The 18,527-nt window shown below is 60.7% G+C and overlaps 2 protein-coding genes across 3 annotated transcripts in view; both read left to right on the top strand.

Moving 5' to 3' along the window:
* Positions 1–1,610: 1,610 nt before the first annotated feature.
* LOC147233736 (potassium voltage-gated channel subfamily A member 1) lies at positions 1,611–10,483 on the top strand. Of its 2 annotated transcripts, none has more exons than XM_086146271.1 (2): positions 1,611–4,499; positions 8,330–10,483. In XM_086146271.1, exon 1 carries the CDS (start codon positions 1,792–1,794, stop codon positions 3,598–3,600), a length of 1,809 nt encoding a protein of 602 aa, XP_086002397.1. In that variant the 5' UTR covers positions 1,611–1,791; the 3' UTR covers positions 3,601–4,499; positions 8,330–10,483. The 2 variants fall into 2 exon arrangements, with proteins under 2 accessions (XP_086002397.1, XP_086002398.1); XM_086146272.1 differs by having other exon boundaries at positions 4,919–10,483.
* A 4,905-nt stretch (positions 10,484–15,388) lies between these two features.
* Positions 15,389–18,527, top strand: part of LOC147233735 (CCR4-NOT transcription complex subunit 2-like) — a 7,256-nt gene continuing 4,117 nt past the window's right edge. The window contains exons 1-4 of the mRNA XM_086146260.1: positions 15,389–15,520; positions 17,126–17,257; positions 17,429–17,501; positions 18,456–18,527. The exon at positions 18,456–18,527 is cut by the window's right edge and continues 76 nt beyond it. Coding sequence (XP_086002386.1) covers positions 15,389–15,520; positions 17,126–17,257; positions 17,429–17,501; positions 18,456–18,527 — 409 coding nt within the window. The remainder of the gene's footprint in view (positions 15,521–17,125; positions 17,258–17,428; positions 17,502–18,455) is intronic.

Raw genomic sequence — 18,527 nt, 5'->3', positions numbered from 1 at the left:
GAGAAAGGCAGAGCAGGATCTGCTCAGAAAGTCAAACCAATAGAAAGCGTGGAGATCAGCAGATGTTGCCGACCTGGTGCTGAAGGTCTGTTGTGTCCAGAGATCTTCATCATCATCATCATCTGGACACAGCAGACCTTTGTCCAGACCATCATCTGGACAAACAGCGGGTCCCCTGCCGAATCTGAATGTAAATGAATAAAATCAAATTGAAATGGAATTAGAATGAAGCTGAAATTACAATTGGAATACAAACTGAAACTCAAAGCAGGACGGAGCTGAACCCGCCGTTGCCCTGAAAAGCCGCCGGGCAGCAGAACCTCAAGCCGGAGGACGACGGGAACCCTGACGTTCAGGGGCCGAGAGGAACCCGGGGCCGTGCGCGGCGCCAGCGTGCGCGGGCGGCGGCCCCGGGGCCCCTCGACACGCACGTGTCGGTGGCGGCCGTGGCCGCGGCCGGCGGGCGGGAAGAGGCGCCGTCATGTGGAAGCAGGTCTTTGTGCTCGTTAGAGGACGGCGGGAACACGTGCTGCCGCCGCAGCTGCTGCCGCCGCCGCCGCTACCTTCAGCTCCACTCACAGACTTATGTAACCTGCAGGAACCCACAGGAACACTCTGGAGCCCACAGCTACTCTCTGGAACCATCAGGAACCCACAGGAACCCACAGCGGCACTCTGGAACCACTAGGAACACTCAGGAACCTGCAGGAACACACAGAAACCCTCAAGAACCCACAGCAACACACTTGAACCCTCAGGAACCCCCAGCAACCCTTAGGAAGTCTGTCCACAAGGTGGAACCCTACGCTCCCATTGATCACCTGGACCCACTGGAGCCCATAAGACCCCGTCTACGCGGTCCAGCCCGGGAAACCAGGCAGATCCCTGTCCACCTGGCTCCTGGCTCCGCCCCTTACGCCCATTGGCTCCGCCCCCTCCGCAAATTGGCCCCGCCCCCTCCGTCCATCCGTCCACTGGATGGATGTGACGTCTTCTGGCTTCCACCCTGAGGTCCTGCTGCTGGCGGACCAGAAGCTTTAGAAGCTCCGGGTTTGTCCGGGTTAGAACGGAGAACCCGGGTCACCCGGAGACGTCCACCGGCCTCCTCTGGTCGTCAGACGTTCGGGTCTGAAGGACCGTCGGCGTCTGAGAAGGTGAGGTCCTCGGGCAGGGACTCCGGACGATCCTCCTCGCCGGAGCCGCGGATCACGCCTCGGCCTCCGGAGGTCCGGAGGGAAAGGTCCTCCAGGGAGGACGTCGGACCTCCGGGGTCACAGAGGGTCGATGTTCCGGGGTCCCTGCCGGTTTGCGCCGGAGCCTCCGATCTGCAGGCAGGAACCGGGTCTCCGCCGCCCCCCCGGGATCCCGGACCTGAACGAACACGGAGGACGGGCCGGACGGGACCCGCGGGCCGCCAGGTGGAAAGATGGATGGGTTGGTTGATTGACAGGCGCCACGGGAGGAGCACCGACGTGACGCTTCCACGGGAGACGCGCGGACTCTCCCCGCCCACCGGGAGGGATGGAGGGAGTTGGAGAGAGAGAGGGAGAGAGAGGGAGGAGGAGGAGGAGGAGGAGCTGACGGCTCCTCCGCGTCCTCAGACATTTTCTCCGTCCGTCGCAGGAGCAGCACCTCCTCTCTGCGCTCCGTCCCGCCCCAGAGCTCCTCTCCCGCCGCCTCCACCTCCGCCCGCCGGCCCATGAGTCCGTTGCGGCGGCGGCGGACGCAGGCGCCTCCCGCCGGCGCGCTGCTGCGGATCAACAAGTCCTCCCAGTGACGGATGGCGGGAGGATGGAGATCGCCCTGGTGAGCTTCGAGAACGGAGGCGCCAAGGGGAGCGCGGGAGGAGGCAATGCGGAGGAGAGCTGCGGGAACGCGCTGGAGCCGGGCTGCGCGCACGGCGGGCCGGGCGAGGACTTCGCCAAGGATCCGTCCTCCCGCCGCGGGGGCCCCCAGCAGCAGCAGCAGCAGCAGCAGCAGCAGCAGCAGCAGCAGCTCCAGGAGCCCCGGGAGCCCCAGGAGCCCCAGCAGCCGCCGACGCCGACGCCGCCGCCGGCCGCCCCCCGCCGCGCCGCCCCGCCGAGCTTCTGGAGGATCAACGACATGAACGGCTCCTTCGGCGGCGGCGGCGGCGGCGGCGGCGAGCACGGCGTGGACGCGCTGCTGCGCGCCGACCACAGCCCGCACCTGTTCGACGACGAGCTGCTGGACGCGGCCGACGTGGACGCGGAGAGCGCCGAGCGCGTCCTCATCAACATCGCGGGGCTGCGCTTCGAGACGCAGCTGGGGACCCTGAACCAGTTCCCGGACACGCTGCTGGGGGACCCGGCCAAGAGGATCAAGTACTTCGACCCGCTGCGCAACGAGTACTTCTTCGACCGCAACCGTCCCAGCTTCGACGGCATCCTCTACTTCTACCAGTCGGGCGGCAAGATCCGCAGGCCGGTCAACGTGTCCATCGACGTGTTCGCCGACGAGATCCGCTTCTACCAGCTGGGCGAGGAGGCCATGGAGCGCTTCCGCGAGGACGAGGGCTTCATCAAGGAGGAGGAGAAGCCGCTGCCGCAGAACGAGTTCCAGAAGCAGGTGTGGCTCATCTTCGAGTACCCGGAGAGCTCCAGCCCGGCGCGCGGCATCGCCATCGTGTCCGTCATCGTCATCACCATCTCCATCATCACCTTCTGCCTGGAGACGCTGCCCGAGTTCCGCGACGAGCGCGAGCTCCCCGCCGCGCGCCGCCCCGACAACGGCACGGCGCCGCGGCCCTCGCTCACCTTCAGCGACCCCTTCTTCATCGTGGAGACCACCTGCGTCATCTGGTTCACCTTCGAGCTCTTCGTGCGCTTCTTCGCCTGCCCCAGCAAGTCGGAGTTCTCCAAGACCGTCATGAACATCATCGACATCATGTCCATCATGCCTTACTTCATCACCGTGGGCACCGAGCTGGCCGAGCAGCAGGGCCAGGAGCACGCCAACGGCCAGCAGGCCATGTCGCTGGCCATCCTGCGCGTCATCCGCCTGGTGCGCGTCTTCCGCATCTTCAAGCTGTCGCGCCACTCCAAGGGCCTGCAGATCCTGGGCCAGACGCTGAAGGCCAGCATGCGCGAGCTGGGCCTGCTCATCTTCTTCCTCTTCATCGGCGTCATCCTCTTCTCCAGCGCCGTCTACTTCGCCGAGGCCGACGAGCCCGAGTCGCACTTCAGCAGCATCCCCGACGCCTTCTGGTGGGCCGTGGTCACCATGACGACCGTGGGCTACGGCGACATGCGGCCCGTCACCGTGGGCGGCAAGATCGTGGGCTCGCTGTGCGCCATCGCCGGCGTGCTGACCATCGCGCTCCCCGTCCCCGTCATCGTGTCCAACTTCAACTACTTCTACCACCGCGAGACCGACCAGGACCAGTCCTCGCTCAAGGACGAGCCGCGCAGCGCCGGCGCCAGCCCCGAGCCGCATCGCCGCGGCTCCGCCTCCTCCGCCGCCGAGGGCGAGCGGGGCGCCGGCGCCGGCCCGCCCGACAAGGCCGACGTCAAGGCCAACAGCAGCGACTTCAAACGATCCCTTTACGCCTTTTGTCTGGACACGCGGGAGACCGACCTGTAGCGGCCGACGCCGCCGGAGGCCTCGGAGCCCGCCGACGGCCGGAGCTCAGTTTAAAGGTGTTTCTCCCGATGGCAGGAAGTGAGGTCATCACGCGTCCGGGAAGAAAGTCTCTCATCGGCCAGGGGCGAACGTCTGCTTCAGAAGCGCGACCGCCACCCGCTCCAAAGCAAGCGGCCGCCGGACCGCCTCGACGCCGCAAACCGACAGTCTCCGGTTGACGCGGCGGGACAGCGCCGCGGCTAAGCTAACTAGCAGGGCGTGAGTTAGCGTAGCCTAGCGTAGACTAGCGGGCGCCGACTTGGAGAACCAGCTGAAAATGATGGAACACCTTAAAACCGGGACGTCCGAAGAACCTCTCGGAGCTTCCGGACCTCCTCGGGGTTCGAAGCCCGTTTATCCATTTTATTTATTGATTTGTTTGTTTATCGATCGATCGATTTCTTTAGGACAAAAACAAACCAAAAAGCAGATCCGTCTCCCCGTCGTCTGCTGAGCCAAACCAACCCTTTAAGGTGGAGCGTCAGGAAACTAACGAGTCTATTTTTGGTACCTGGTTCTGTTTACACTCAGTCCACCTGACGCCCCTGCCCACCTGCTCCCAGGACCTGAACCCAGGACCTGCTCCCAGGACCTGCACCCAGGACCTGCACCCAGGACCTCCAGCCCCTCTCTATCTTCTCCCAGGAAGCACAAAGGAACTATTTTTCCGGACATCTGTTCCGTCCACTCAGGTCGAGTCCAGTTCCTTCCCTTTTGTTCCAAAACTTAAAGGAGCTGTAACTCCTCCATCGCAGGAGAACCAGCGCGCACACACACACACACACACACACACACACACACACACACAGGTGGAGGATCCAAGGAGGACAGAGAACATCTGGAGGCCCGACAGGAAGCAGGTCAGTGTGACGGCTCCTCCGCCGTTCTCCTCACACACTCCCGTCGGATTGATCCGGTTCCAGCTGTTTTCGCCGGGGATCTAGGTCAACCGTGTGTGTGTGCGTGTGTGTGTGTGTGTGTGCGTGTGTGTGCACATTTGTGTGTGTTAGTGTGTCTCATTGTATGTAAATGTGTGTGTGTGTGTTTGTATCTGTTTGTATCTGTGCACGTGTGTTTGAATGTGAGTGTGTGTGTGTGTGTGTGTGTGTGTGTGTGTGTCAGCCAACGCACACCAACAGTAAGACTTACTGCAGGAGGGGGGGTTGTTTTCAAGTGTGTGTCACATTGAGTGCGTGTGTATTTGTTTGGATGTGAGTGTGTGTGTCAATGTGTGTGTGTGTGTGTGTGTGTGTGTGTTTGGCAACGTTCTTAAGAGCAGACCATCAGGAGTCCAGTGAGGCGGTGCCAGCGTTTCTGCAGGCTTGACGGGGTCTGGAACTGTCAGGTGCTTCAGGAGGTGTCGGAGGTCTTCAGGAGGTCCTGCTGGGGTGCCGGAGGGTTCAGGTTCTGCTGGAGATGCTAGAAGTTCAGGTCCTGATTGAGGTGCTGGATGTTCAAGTTCTGCACGAGGTCCCGCGTGAGACGTAGGTCTCGTAGAAGCTACTGAGGTTCCTGCAGGAGGTTCTAGAGATGCCAGAGGTCCAGATGTTTATCTGGTCGCCCGCAGGCCTCCGTAGGTCTGTGCTCTCCTCACTAGTGTCTTCTCCTTTGGTTCCAGCAATCCAGGTCTCCTCTCTGCTCCATCCAGCTAGATTACATAACACACACACACACACGTGACAGCCTGTCAGGGAGCAGGAGGCCTCACCTTTGCCTCCGGAGGAGCATCTGGACGCAGCCGAGCGACAAACACCGACATGTTCCTGCTGACATTATTTCATCTGCTTTCCCCCTAATTACTCCCATCTCCTCCTCCTCCTCCTCATCAGCATCATCTGCATCATCGTCGTCTTCTCCTGAGATGATTGTCTCCTCCTCATCTGCCACCTCCATCAGCTCCTCCATGTTCCTCCTCCTTCTCCCTCCTGTCCTTGTTGACCTCCTTTTTGTCCTCTCAGCACACTCGCGTCCTCCTCCTCGTTCTCCTGGTCTCCTTAACATGAGCATGAGAAAGGAAGGGGAACACACACACACACACACACACACACACACACACAGCGAGTCTGTCCATGCAGAGGTCATGTGACCTCAGCTGTCAGTCACCATGAATCAGCCGCGGCTCCTCCAGTCCTGGTTCTGGCGGTGGCGCCGCTTCCTGCCAGCGCTGAGGTCACATGACCCGGGTCCAGTGTCCATACAGCAAAGAGACGTTTTAAGTATGATTTACTTCACACGGATGGATTATTGATTCATTATTTGATCGGTTCTGGAGTTTGGATTCTTTCAGTTTTCCGAACGAGCCGTTTTTTTGGAAAGTTGAGGTGTGGCATGAAGAGGTGAAGATCCGGCCGACCCCCTGCGGCGCCTCAGTGGTTTCTCCCGGAGGCCTCGCGGGTCCCTGAACGCCACTTGGAGGGCGATTACAGGAAGTTTTCATCCTCCTTGACGATGATTGACGGCTCATTCCGCGGCGGCGTGGAGGCGGGGCTAATCCGCCGCTCGCTGGCAGAGCCGGACCAGCTTCGGCACGGGAACAACCGCGTCTGTTTACATGTTTTATCAGACGCTATTTTTACTGGCGAGGATGTTTTTAATCCGCCGGGCATCACGCTCGACTCTCTGACAGGAGCTGCAGCTAATTACACACACACACACACACACACACACACACACACACACACACACCGTCAGGCATGATTAGTGTCGGGAAAAATGCTTGAACATGCACGAGACGAGGAGGACGATGATTAGTTTCTTCTTCTGAACTGTAACCTCCATTATATAATTACAACACACTCACTCATTCATGTGTGCGCGCACTGACACACACACACACACACACACACACACACACACACACCCAGGGTTTCGACCTTCCACTGCTGCTCACTCAAAGTTGGAGGCAGGACGGCGGTGAGACCTCGCCACGCTGCAGAGCCAGCGTGGGACAGGCCGGGTCACGTGACCTGATGTTCTGACCTTCACCGGTGCCTTCAGAGAGGAGGTCCTGCATCAGATGTTCTGATGTCTGGACAAGCGTGCGTCTGCGGGACGGAGTCGCGAACAGAGCGGGAGGAACCCGAGGCCGGCTCCCGAGTTGTCTGCTCCTCCTCCAGCTGAGCTCAGCTGGAAAAGAGAGGAACGCTTTTATTTTGTCCGATTTTATTCAAAATCCGCGAGGTCTCCGAGGGAGATGAGGACAAAGACGTCCCTCTCGGGTTCTTCTCAGAGATGTCAGCGCCTCCTCGCGGCCGCAGAACCGACGAAGGCTCACAGGAAAGCGAGGCCGAAGTCTGGAGGTTTCAAGTTCTTGGAGCTCCTTTCTGTCTTTGGATGTTTGGGAGAAGATGAGAAGTTCTTCATCGTGTCGGGACGATCGATATCCTTGATCGGTGTCCGATTCCGCGTCACTTCTTCTGGACCGGTGGACCGGCCGGGACTTCGGGGTGGTGCGAAGGAGGCCCGTGACGGGGAGGAGAGCGAGTGTGTGTGTGTTTGAGTGTGTGTATGCCAAGTCGGGCCTGCTGTCCCTGTGGCGATGCGGTCGCCATGGAGACTAGCGAGGGTGCGAAGACGAGCGTCTTCTTCATCCCCGCCGGCCTGTGGCTCCTCAGCCCAGGAGAAGAACGGATCCAGAAATGAGACCCGAGCCGGGACCTGAGGGTCTTCATCGGGTCCGACCCTCCAGGTTCTCCGCGGGCGCCGAAGTCCGGACCATTGACAGCTGAAGCCCCGCCTCCCGCCACGAGCCGGAGATGTCCGAGGTCCTCCAGCCCGCCGGTCGGCTCGGTCGGAGAACGGAAGCCGTAACCATGGCAACCCTGAGCTCCTCGTCCTCAGGATGTGTTTCTGACCGTCCGTTCATTCGTTCATTCAATCACAGGACTTCTGACGCTCCAACTTCACTGGGGAGGGGAGCCACTGTCAGTGTGTGTGTGTGTGTGTGTGTGTGTGTGTGTGTGTGTGCGCGTGTGCGCGCATGTACGTCTGTATACATGTTGATTTGTGCGTGCACGTCTGTCTCCATGTACGAAGGCCAACCTTCAAACCGGCGAGAAGCTTGTTGCTCCTGGACGCCGGTTAGATGATCCACTGTGACACCAGGGCTGGAAATACCTCAAGCTTAAATGCCAGCGTGTGTGTGTGTGTGTGTGTGTGTGTGTGTGTGTGTGTGTGTGTGTGACACCTCAGGCAGTGTGGGAGGTTCTTCCTGAAGCATCATATGCTGCTGCTGCTGCTGCAGCTGGATTACACTGATCCAACTTAAACCTGTAACCCTGCAATCATTCATAACTACAGCAGGAGCAGCTCCACGCCGCCGCCGCCGCCGCCATCTGCCGCCGCCGGATTAACTTCCAGGAAGATGTGGGGGCGGAGCCTGGGGGGGGCAACTGGGATGTCTCACACATACACACACACACACACACACAGGATGTGTTGTTTACCCTCTGTGGTGGGATGACCTGCATCTCCATGGAAACACAGAGGGGGTGTCCGTCATGTTCTGGAAGAAGATCCCAGCGATCAGAGGGAAGTCCTGCTGGATCCACAGATCAATAATCAATAACTGATCAGATCCGCAGATAAAGCTCACCTCGCAGGAAGCCATCAGTTGGGAGACGAGCGGCGATGAAGACGAGTGTCCTCTGATCCAGAGCTCAAACCGTAATGACATCTTTACCCCCCACAGTCCACACCACCATCGGATCTCCAGGAGAAGCCACTGCGACACCAGGAGGACCTTCAGCAACCAGAGGGACCTCCAGGCACCAGAAGGACCTTCAGGCACCAGGAGGACGTTCAGGCACCAGGAGGACCTCCAGCAACCAGAGGGACCTCCAGGCACCAGAGGGATCTCCAGGCACCAAAGGGACCTCCAGCTACCAGGAGACCCTTCAGGCACCAGGAGGACCTCCAGCAACCAGAGGGACCTCCAGCTACCAGGAGGACCTCCAGGCACCAGAGGGACCTCCAGCCCTCAGGAGGTGCTGCATCACCAGCAGCCTGGCCCAGCTCCCACCCCTCCACCCTCCACCCCTGACTCTGTGCCTTCAAGCAGATTCACCAGTAAGCTTTTGTTTCTTCTGCACCTCCTCTTCTCCATGAGGAGCATCGAAAGATCTAAACATCCAAGAATACCTTGAGACAATCCAGTGTTTGATATCATTTTGAACACCCCCCCCCACACACACACACACACATTCATACACATCCATGTTCACTCAGATACTCTCAGTCACACACACACACACACACACACACACACACACACACACAGACAGACACACAGCTGTGGTTTGTGGTGTGGACCCCTGTAAGTGGACCAAAGGTGGAAAATCACTCGGTAATTAAAATAATCTACTAATGGCTTTCTGAGCACCAACGAAGAAGAAGAAGAAGAAGAAGAAGAAGAAGAAGAAGAAGAAGCCTGCTCCTGTGCAGAAGCTCCTCCTGCTCTGTTTCTCCTCCAGGATTCATCTGGAGATCCGTTCCTTCATCCGTCCCTGCCGACCCTGCACTCCTGCCCCGGGGGTCCTTTCTTGATGCCGTCATGGATCCCAGCTGGGGGCCCGGGGGCTCCTGGGGGTCGAGGGCCTCCTCTCCAGGGCGTAGGAGGTGTAGGAGGTGTAGGAGGTGTAGGAGAGGTCCTTCCTGTTTATTTTTCTAACTAGCTTTTCCTGATTTCTATTTTTATATAATGGGGGGGGGGTGTGGCCCCCTCCCGCTCCGCGGGGCCAAAGCCATAGCCTATCAACCAGGACCAGAGGAACCTCCTCCACCCCGGCCCAGATCCAGCAGGTCCACGGGAAACCAGCCCACCCGCAGCCTCCCAAAGAGATCCCGGGGAGCCCAGGGGGGCCGGGAGGCCCTGGGGGGCCCTGGGGGGGCCCTGGGGGGGACCGAGGGGGCCGGGGGGGCCAATCTTGTCTTTTATAGAGTAGAAACCTGTTGTTATTACCAATTATATGAATATTTCATATCAAGCAATCGCCAAATCCAGACTCCAATTTTTAAAAGTGACTGTTTCTCTATTCAGACCTTTTCTCTTTACCGGACCCACGTCGTTTCCACGGAAAAAATGTTTTTGGTTTGTTTTTGTTCTGAAAGAACCAGAGCGGAACTCCGGCAGAACGTGGACGGCGTTTAACGGAACGACCCCGACCTTTTCGTTCCTCCGAAGTCCACGGCGCCTGGATCGGCCTCTTGCGTTCACAGGCCGCCTCCCGTCCGACGCGCCGCGACTGAATTCGCCCGCCGTTCACAGTAAAAGCCTTTTCGGGAAGTGCAATGGGGGGCCGAGAAGGAAAGTCTTCACCGGCTGCGGCCCGTCACTCCAGCCGAGGGTCGGCCGTTCTTAGGGCGGCGTCCCATCTGCGCCCGGCCCTCCTCGCCCGGGGGAGGGGGCGGAGCTACGGCTCGGCGTGCGGCTTTCAGAAGGACACGTGGCGCTCTTCTTCTCAGATTCTTTCCCTCCCCCGCCTTCCGTTTCTCACCGCGGGCCAAAGTTTCCGGATTCTTCTCAGGAAAAGCCTCCGTCACGGCAGCTGTGGGAGCGAGAGGGTAACTTTGGAGCCGGAGGCCCGAACCGGAGGCCCGAACCGGAGGCCCGAACCGGAGGCCCGAACCGGAGGCCCGAACCGGGGCGCGGACGTCCCTCCGGCGTCTTCTCACCTTGTTTTTACAAATGCATGGTTCTGATTGGCGGCAGTAGATCCGAGGGGCGCCGTGGCGTTCACTCGGCCGCCCGTCCGCGGTCCCGCTCCCTCCCCGTGTTTCCGACGTCCCGTTTGTCCACTCGTTCATAAGATGCAGAAGATCCTCCAAATAAACAAGTGACTTTCCTGACTGTCTGTCTGATCGCTGTGTTTCTCACCGCCGCCACTAGAGGGCGCCCTGCTGCTGCTGCAGCATGGACAGGGAGGGGGGGGGGTGGATGGATGGATGGATGGATGGATGGATGGATGGATGGATGGATGGATGGAGAGGGCAGGGTTGGAGAAGACAAGGAGAGGAGGAGGGAACAGGAGAGGACGGTGACGGCACAGGGGGACGAGAGGAGGGTGGAGATTCTGAATGTTCCTCTGCTGAGATGTTTGAAAACACATGAAGGAGAGCGGGAGCGCCGCCGTGGATCCCAGCCTGGTTCTCCGCCTGTTCCAGATGTTGCCAGAAGGTTCCGGAGGTCTTGTTCCTTGGAGCCGCGAACCCGGAGGCAGCTCTGCTCCTCCGCCCCGCTCGGCTGTCCGGGGATCGCTGGCATCCCGTTCCCTGTGGTCCACTTTCACGCAGGACACCATCCGGTCCACAGAAGCACCTGCAGCTCTGTGCGCTGAAACCAGATCCGTCCTACAGATCCGTGGACGTCCACTGGACAGGGAGACAGAGGAAACCATCTCTGAGGTCCATCAGAGATCGGAGCGGATCCAGTTCTGGAACATGAAAGATTCTGGAGGCCGTTCACTAACCCGAACATCCCTGGTCTGAGCCGAGGACCTTCATTGGAGCCCGTTGAAGGTTTGTCTGACGCCAGAGGCCGAGCTCCTCAGATGTTCCTCCGGTCCTCCTGCAGCGCTCCTCCGGTGTTCCTCAGCGCCGGCGCCTCCACCTTCTCCTCCTGCCTGGGACTCTGTGATGTCACAGGTCCCTCTGTGAAGGTCCGGCTCTCCATTTTGGCCCCCATGCGTCCGGGACAGGCCTGACCTCCAGAGACCCGGGTCCTCAGGTGAGTCCTCCTCCTGTTCCAGGCTTATTGGACGGATGGAATGTGAGGTCGTGGCGTTCCATGACGACGGCTGTGATGCCGAAGATGATGAAGATGAGCATGACAATCCCGACGGTGACGATGTCACACAGGACCCGGAGACGGCCGAGCGGCCGAGCTTGTAAAAGACCCGGGCCTGTAAAGACGCCCGGCGTGGACCTCACAGAAGAAGAGGAGCAGGAGGAGGCCAGGGACAGCTTGTAAGAGGGAGCGAGCGGCCATGGAGCCTCGCTGAAGCTCCGAGGAGACGCGCTGAGGCGGCGGCGGTGGCAGAGGAGAGGGAGCGGGAGGAGAAGGATGGCCCAGGACCTGGAGGACCAGGAGCTGAGGGACCAGTGGCAGCTGGAGGAGCTGTGGGGCCTGGAGGAGCAGTGGGGGGCGGAAGACCACGACCTGGAGGAGCAGTGGGGGCCGGAGGACCAGTGGCTGCTGGAGGACCAGGACACGGAGGACCAGTGGCAGCCGGAGGACCCCGGCCCGGAGGACCAGTGGTTCCTGGAGGACCACTGGCAGCCGGAGTTCCACGAGCCGGAAGATCCGCGGCCGAAGGCCCTCCGGCCCGAAGACCAGTGGCGGCCGGAGGACCGGGAGCCGGAGGACCAGAGGACGGACGCCCAGAAATGGCTGGAAGCCAAGTGGCAGCTGGAGGTCCAAGGACTGGAGGCCAAGTGGAGGCTGGAGGACCAGCGGCAGGAGGCCCGGCGGCGGCCAGAGGACCGGGAACCGGGAACCCAGCCGCCGCCCAAGGAGCTCCTGGAGGCCAAGCGGCAGCTGCGGGCCGAGCGGCAGCTGAAGGACTGGCAGCTGAGAGGCCGGCGCTGGCTGGAGAAGTGGTTGCTGAAGGCCCGGCTGCTGGCGGGACTGGCGGCCTGAGCACCGGCCGCCGCAGGACCTTCTGCGGAACGTCTCCGCGTTTCACGGCGCGTCGGTTTCGGGTCGACGCGGAGGCATCGCCGGCTCCGGGGGGAGGCCAAACATCTGAGCCGCTTCTGTCAAAAATAAACGATTCTTAGAGACGAGATGTTCTGATAGTGTTTGGGTCCGAGAAACTTTGACGCGAGCAGAAGATCAGCAGCGGGCAGGCGGGGTGGAGGTTGTGACAATGAGCCTGTGGCATCTAAATAATCCAGCATCTGATGGAGGCTCAGAGACCTGCTTCTGGGCCTGAGCAGACCAGGAGCAGCTGGGAGAGCAATCTGATCCCATGGATGGATGGACGGATGGATGGATGGATGGATGGGTGGATGGACGGATGCATGGATGGATGGATGCTATTTCCTAGGATTATGGTCTTCCTGGTGTTTGAAGACTTGACGTTTGTGTGTCCACTGAACATGACCTGCAAAATGTAACATCTACGTGTCTTCATTATGCTTGATTCCTCCATGTTTCTTAAAGAGCCGCCGTGACGGGGAGGGGTTCAGGTGTCGAGGCACTGTGGGAGCGTCATGACACGGTGGCCTGCTGAGCCCGGAGCTTCTCCTGAAACCAGAGGATCCTTGACTTTACCTTAATGCGGGCTGGGTTTCTGCTGGTAAACCTGAAGTTCTGGAAGTCCTGCTGGGCCTGGAAGGAGCAGGGGAAGAGGGGGCGGTGGTGCTCAAACACCACCATTTGCCCCACAGCGAATGTGCGGGAGCAGAGGCGATGTGGTGTCTGCTTGGGTCTGAGCCTGCAGCACCGGCTGGAGATGCACAGATGAGCCCCTCGGTTCTCCGAAGCTGACGTCCCTTCAGGTCAAACATCTGCAACATCTTCGGAGGCTCGCGTGCTCTCGGCCCGTCCGGCCTCGGACTCGAACGCCAGCTCGCCTCCTGCGTCCCGGAAGCGATGCGGCGCCGGCTCGCCATCGGGGGCAGCGTTGAGGAGGGGGGGGTGTGATGTCACACAGGGGAAGCTCCCCGTCTGTGTTGGGCTCTGAAAGGGGGAGCAGGACGTCACTAAGGGGAAGTCACGTGACATCAGTGGCCGATCCAGGAAGTGGGGAAACCCTGGAAGGGAGAAACCATTAGTCCGGGTTTTCTGCTCGAGCCTCCGCCGGGATGAACGCCCCGACCGATCGGCCCCCGCGGGCCTCCAGCTTGGCCCGCGACCTTTGGCACGGATCCGCCGAGAGCCGGAAGGGACCGGTTTGTCCGATGGACAGGTGATCGTTCAGGCGTCCGTCGGGTCAGACGTCGATCCGTCGGGTGAGACAGGAAATGACCCTGACAGAGGCGCCGCCGCACGCCACTGTGGGAAGGCTGGACACATTACAAACAAGTGCACGCGTATCACCAACATATTTCACGTTTGCTTTTATTTTGAACAAAAGGACATTGTTTTTATGATTTTAATTTCTTCTGCACTTTTGGAAATAATAAATGTGAAAGTCCCCTCCGGCTGATTTTCTTTATCGTCTCGTGTTGATTAACCAAACGGTATCCATCCTCAAACCAGCCCCGTGCCGAAGCTGTCAGAAGGTGCTGTATCTCCGCCTCGTTTCCCCCGCGTCCGGTTATCTGCTGTAAATCTTGTCGTCGGCCCTCCACTGCCGGTCGGTCCAGGGGTCCCTGCGGCCCTGCCGGCTCTTGCCAGCCGGACGCTCCCCCGGCCCACAGCGTTCCTCCTCCCTCCTCCTGTCGGTTCTGGGTCGGCGAGGTTCCCCCCTCTCTTCCCTCCGGCGGTCGGGTCGTGGCGGTCGTCCCTCGGGTCCCCGGGCGTCTTCGCGGCGGGGCTCCCTCCTCCGGCCCCCCGGCTCCGGGGGCCCCCTCGGGGCCCTCAGCCTCCAGTCCACCCAGCAGCGCCACTCCTCTCTCTGACGCTCCTCCAGCATCCAGCGCCTGTCCGGGCCCCGGTCCTCGGGCCGCCGGCCCCGATCGGGCCGCCGGTAACCCCCCGCTGGCCGCCTGGACTCCCTCCGGTGGACGTCCGGCTGGTGCTCCTCGGGCCGGCGCTCGGACCTCCTCCACTGGGGCCGCAGGCGCCGCTGGGCTTCCAGTTGCCACTGGGCCTCCAGCCAGCGCTGAGACTCCACCCACCAGCGATCCTCCGGCCACCGCTCCTCCGGCCCGCGATAGCTCTTCATCCGCCACGGAGCCTCGGCCTGCCGCTCGGCCATCATCTCCTTGTCTTCCAGCTCCAGCTCCTCCAGTTCTCGGTCCTCCGGCTCCTTGTCATCCGACTCGTCCTCCTCCGGCTCCCGGGCCTCCGGCTCCGGATCCGGAACCGCCAGCTCGCGATCGTCCGGCTCGTGGACTTCCAGCTCCTGGTACTCCAGTTCCTGGAGGTCCGGCTCCCGGGCCATCCCTCTGCGACTACTCCGATGCTTACGACGTTGAAGGGTACTACATTGGCGAGGTCCCTTTTATAAGCTGAAGTTACCACAGATATAGCGCAGTCCTGTATGACCTAATCATCTTCATCATCACAGTCCACTTTGCGGATTCTCCCTCATCTCCTCCGTCTGACAAGCCTTCATCAACAGAACCAATACTTCTTGGCGGCAGTCACGGGGGATCCGGAGCAGTCGCAGAGTCCACGTCAGCGGCTGGCTCCGGTTTCGACGGCCCGCTTATCGAGGAGCCGGCGGGAAAGATGCCGCGTGGGCTTGAAGCCGTGCAGAGGCACGCCGACCCACGTCTATGAGGGGGACGGACGACTTCATAGATGAACCCTTGCGAGAACTTATCACAGCAGGAACCGGCCTCCGCTCCCCCTTCACAGCTGCTTCGCGAGCAGCTTTCCGTCTGCGCGGGGAGACGAGCCCGCGAGGTAGCTCCTTCCAGAAGAACCCCGGTGGAGCGCCTGAACGGTGCGACGCCTTCACAGCTCCCCGTCTGTGTGGAATCCAGATCCCTGCGTCTCAGAGCAGCTGTGATGTCTGAGCTCGGAGGCAACATCTCGCCCTGACAGCTCCTCGCTGGCCTCCGGGATGTCAAGCCTGCGCGAGGGTCCACCGTGGAGCAGGAGCAGGAGGAGAAGCCCGGTGGTCTCCAGCAGGCCCAGATGTTGTGGAGGCTGAGGCGCAGCAGGGATGGAGGTCAGGAGGTCACCGGCGCCAGGCTTCCCAGCATCCTCGCTGACAGCCGGAGAGATGTCGGCCATCTTGGACCGGAGCGGGGAAGAAAGATTGATGCGGTGAGCGGCTTTTTATTCCTTTTCCTGCCCGTCCGCCGTCGCCGCCGGTCGGAGGGCGACCCCGGCGGAGCCGCCGTCGGGCCGCCGCGCCGGGGGCGCGTCGGATGCGGACCGGGGCGGCCAAACGGAGCCCCCGGTCCCCGGAGCCCCGGGTTCTCGGCTTTTGTTGTTGTTTGGAGCGGCTAACAGTTGAGCGACGCAGTAACTTTAGGCCCAGAACACGAACTAAAGACCCGTTCCTGCGGCTCCGGGGTCCGCGGCACCGGCCCGTCCGCGCCGGGACGTGCCCTCCGACCACCGGCGGGCGTCTTAGCTGTTTGCGGTCCGGTTTCGGGCGGCTTCCCCGTCCCGTTAGCTCGGATAGCCGCGGTGGTTGAGCTAACTAGCATGCTAACTGTCCCATCAGTTCGCATTGAGTTAGCCGTTAGCGCGCACCGCTAAGCTAGCTCCGGCTCAGCGTTAGCCAGCGGACGGACTCTCGGCGAAACGGACCCGGCGCGAACTCCCGGTCTTTACCGAAGGAAGACGCCCCGCTGACCCGGCGGGCTGGCGGGCTCCGGTCACCGTCGACGCCGGGGTGAGAGCGAGTCTTCGTCGCCGTGTGGAACAGCAGCGCTTTGCGACAGTGCCGGAGCTGGAGACCCAGGAAGGTTCAAACCGCTCGGCGGGTGTTTACGGATGTCAGCGCCGTGTTCCCCGGCGATCCGTCCGGGAGGCGGGCGGACCCGGGCCGGGAGAAGGACCCGGGCGGGTAGAAGGACCCGGGGGGGGAGAAGGACCCGGGCGGAGAGACGTATCCGGCCGGAGAGAAGGACCCGGGCGGGAGAAGGATCCGAGGCTCCGACTCCACGGACTCGAACCTGCGGCCGCCGCGGTAGTTGACCCACTGTGAAGCCGCTACACGCGCGGAAACAAGGAGACACAACTACGAAATGTATTTTCACAAAGTCTCGTATTTCCAGAACGTCAGCAGAACTCGCATAAACCTGAGTCAGAAGTCATCCGAGTTTATTTATATGAATGGTTCAAACACCAGGGGAGGCTTTGTTTCACATCCAGAGGAGATGTTTGCAGCGCGGGGCTTCTGGATCTCCTGGAGGAGGGAAGGCTCTGATGGGGAATCATCCGAGCGTGTTCGGGATCACGGATGAGCAGTCGATACGCAGAGACACGGGGATGTGAAAGTTTCCTTCGGAGCCGTGGGTCCGACCTCCCCTCTTGGTGGATCCTGCCGGCCGCTGGTCCTCTGTGACCCGAGGAAGGTAGAAGGTGGTGCAGCCGCGGGCGTCCAGAGGCTGCAGGATGTAGTCATTTAGATGTTTGAACAGCACTTGCACACACGGGTCCAGTTGTCTAGATGGTGGATCTCGGAAACCCACCCCGCCAACGTCAGACCGGCCTCCCGCCCGGACAACGGAGTTCAAACGAAACCACGTCTCCTTCAGTGGAAGCAGCTCAGACACGATGTCCTCTGAGGAAGTAGTGACCAGACTGTCCTCAGGAGAACCTCATCAGGCTCTTCACTCTGTTTCTCCATCTGTTGTCTTCTGACTCTGTGTGTGTGTGTGTGTGTGTGTGTGTGTGTGTGTGTGTGTGGCTCCACAGGTGACACGCGGCATGTTTGGTGCTAACAGGAAGAAGTTTATGGAGGGGGGGGTGGAGAGCGATTACACGGACGACTCCGGCCTCTACTACAGCCAACAGTCCATGTTCCCCCCACACCGAGCGGACAAAGACGTAAGACCTTGCAAGGGTTCTCTTGACATCCTGACAGAACGTCAAGTAGGCTGTGAATTGCCGGTAATGTGGGAGCATGCTAGCTAACGTAGAGCGGGAAACGGTCGTTGCGGTCGGCGCCGCCGGCCGGGCTCGAGCTGACGGACCCGTCTGGTTGTGTTGTGGTTCCAGATACTGGCGTCGTCGTCCGCGTCGTCCACGGGTCAGTTGTCCCAGCTGGGAGCCAGCCTCTACGGCCAGCAGAGTGAGCGCACCCTTCACTTCCTCTACCCGCGCTCGGTGTGTGTGCTCGCCCTCACCCACGCAATGGGAACCTTGATTCTGACGCTGACGCCGGCCGCCCCGGATGACCATTTGTCGTCGGTGTCGCACCGGCAGCTTCTCGGCTGGACTCGCCGACTCCAGGAACACGCGCTTCCCGGAGTCGTGGAAAACACACGGGGGGAGGGAGGTCATCTAAGAGTCCTGGGCAGGCCCTCCTGCCCTCCGCCACCTGAAGGCCCGGGGTTATTGATCCCTGTCCTGCCGGTTGGTGTGATCCATCACGGAAAAGCATGTTTCACAGGAAACACAGGAAAGCGGCCTCATATTAATCCTGTAAACCAAACATCGAGCATTTCATCCCTGACCTTTAGTCACTGATGGGATGGCACGCCGATAGATCGGCGACCGCACCAGGCGTCTTCTAGAAGACTCCGGGAGGAACCTCCAGCCGCTGGGCCTGAAGAAGGCCTGCGTGGCCCCCGGCCCCCGGCCCCCAGCTGGCGGACGTTACCTTCTCTTCCGAAAACCAAAACCTGCCATAACATTGGGGACCGCCGGCCTGCATAACACACATCGGCTCATCTGGATTTGACAGATGACCCTCACATCTGCACGCACATCATCCTAGAGCCTAGAGATGACCCTGATGCAGGGGCTGAGTCCAGAATCCTGGATCCATGGCCACCCGTCGGATCATGCTGGGGCTGAGCGGGCCTCCAAAACAGGCCTCCAAAGCGGGCCTCCAAAGCGGGCCTCCAAAGCAGGCCTCCGCTGGGACACTCACAGGGAGGGCTGGAAGTCCTGGATGGTTTTCCAGGTGCTGGGATCCTAATGACCCTCTGCTGTGTGTGTGTGTGTGTGTGTGTGTGTGTGTGTGTGTGTGTGTGTGTGTGTGTGTGTGTGTGTGTGTGTGTGTGTGTGTGTGTGTTTTCAGGTGCGCTGGGGTTTCCAATGCGTGGCATCGGCAGCGGCGCGGCCCCCCAGCTGAGCCGCAGCGGGCTCACCC

The sequence above is a fragment of the Fistularia commersonii genome, chromosome 5 (genome assembly GCF_037954325.1).
Source record: "Fistularia commersonii isolate RoL2024-O1a breed Wild chromosome 5, RoL_Fcom_v1.0, whole genome shotgun sequence".
Classification (NCBI taxonomy): domain Eukaryota; kingdom Metazoa; phylum Chordata; class Actinopteri; order Syngnathiformes; family Fistulariidae; genus Fistularia; species Fistularia commersonii.
The sequence above is the reverse complement of the archived record's forward strand: the minus strand, read 5'-3'. Positions and strand labels throughout refer to the sequence as shown.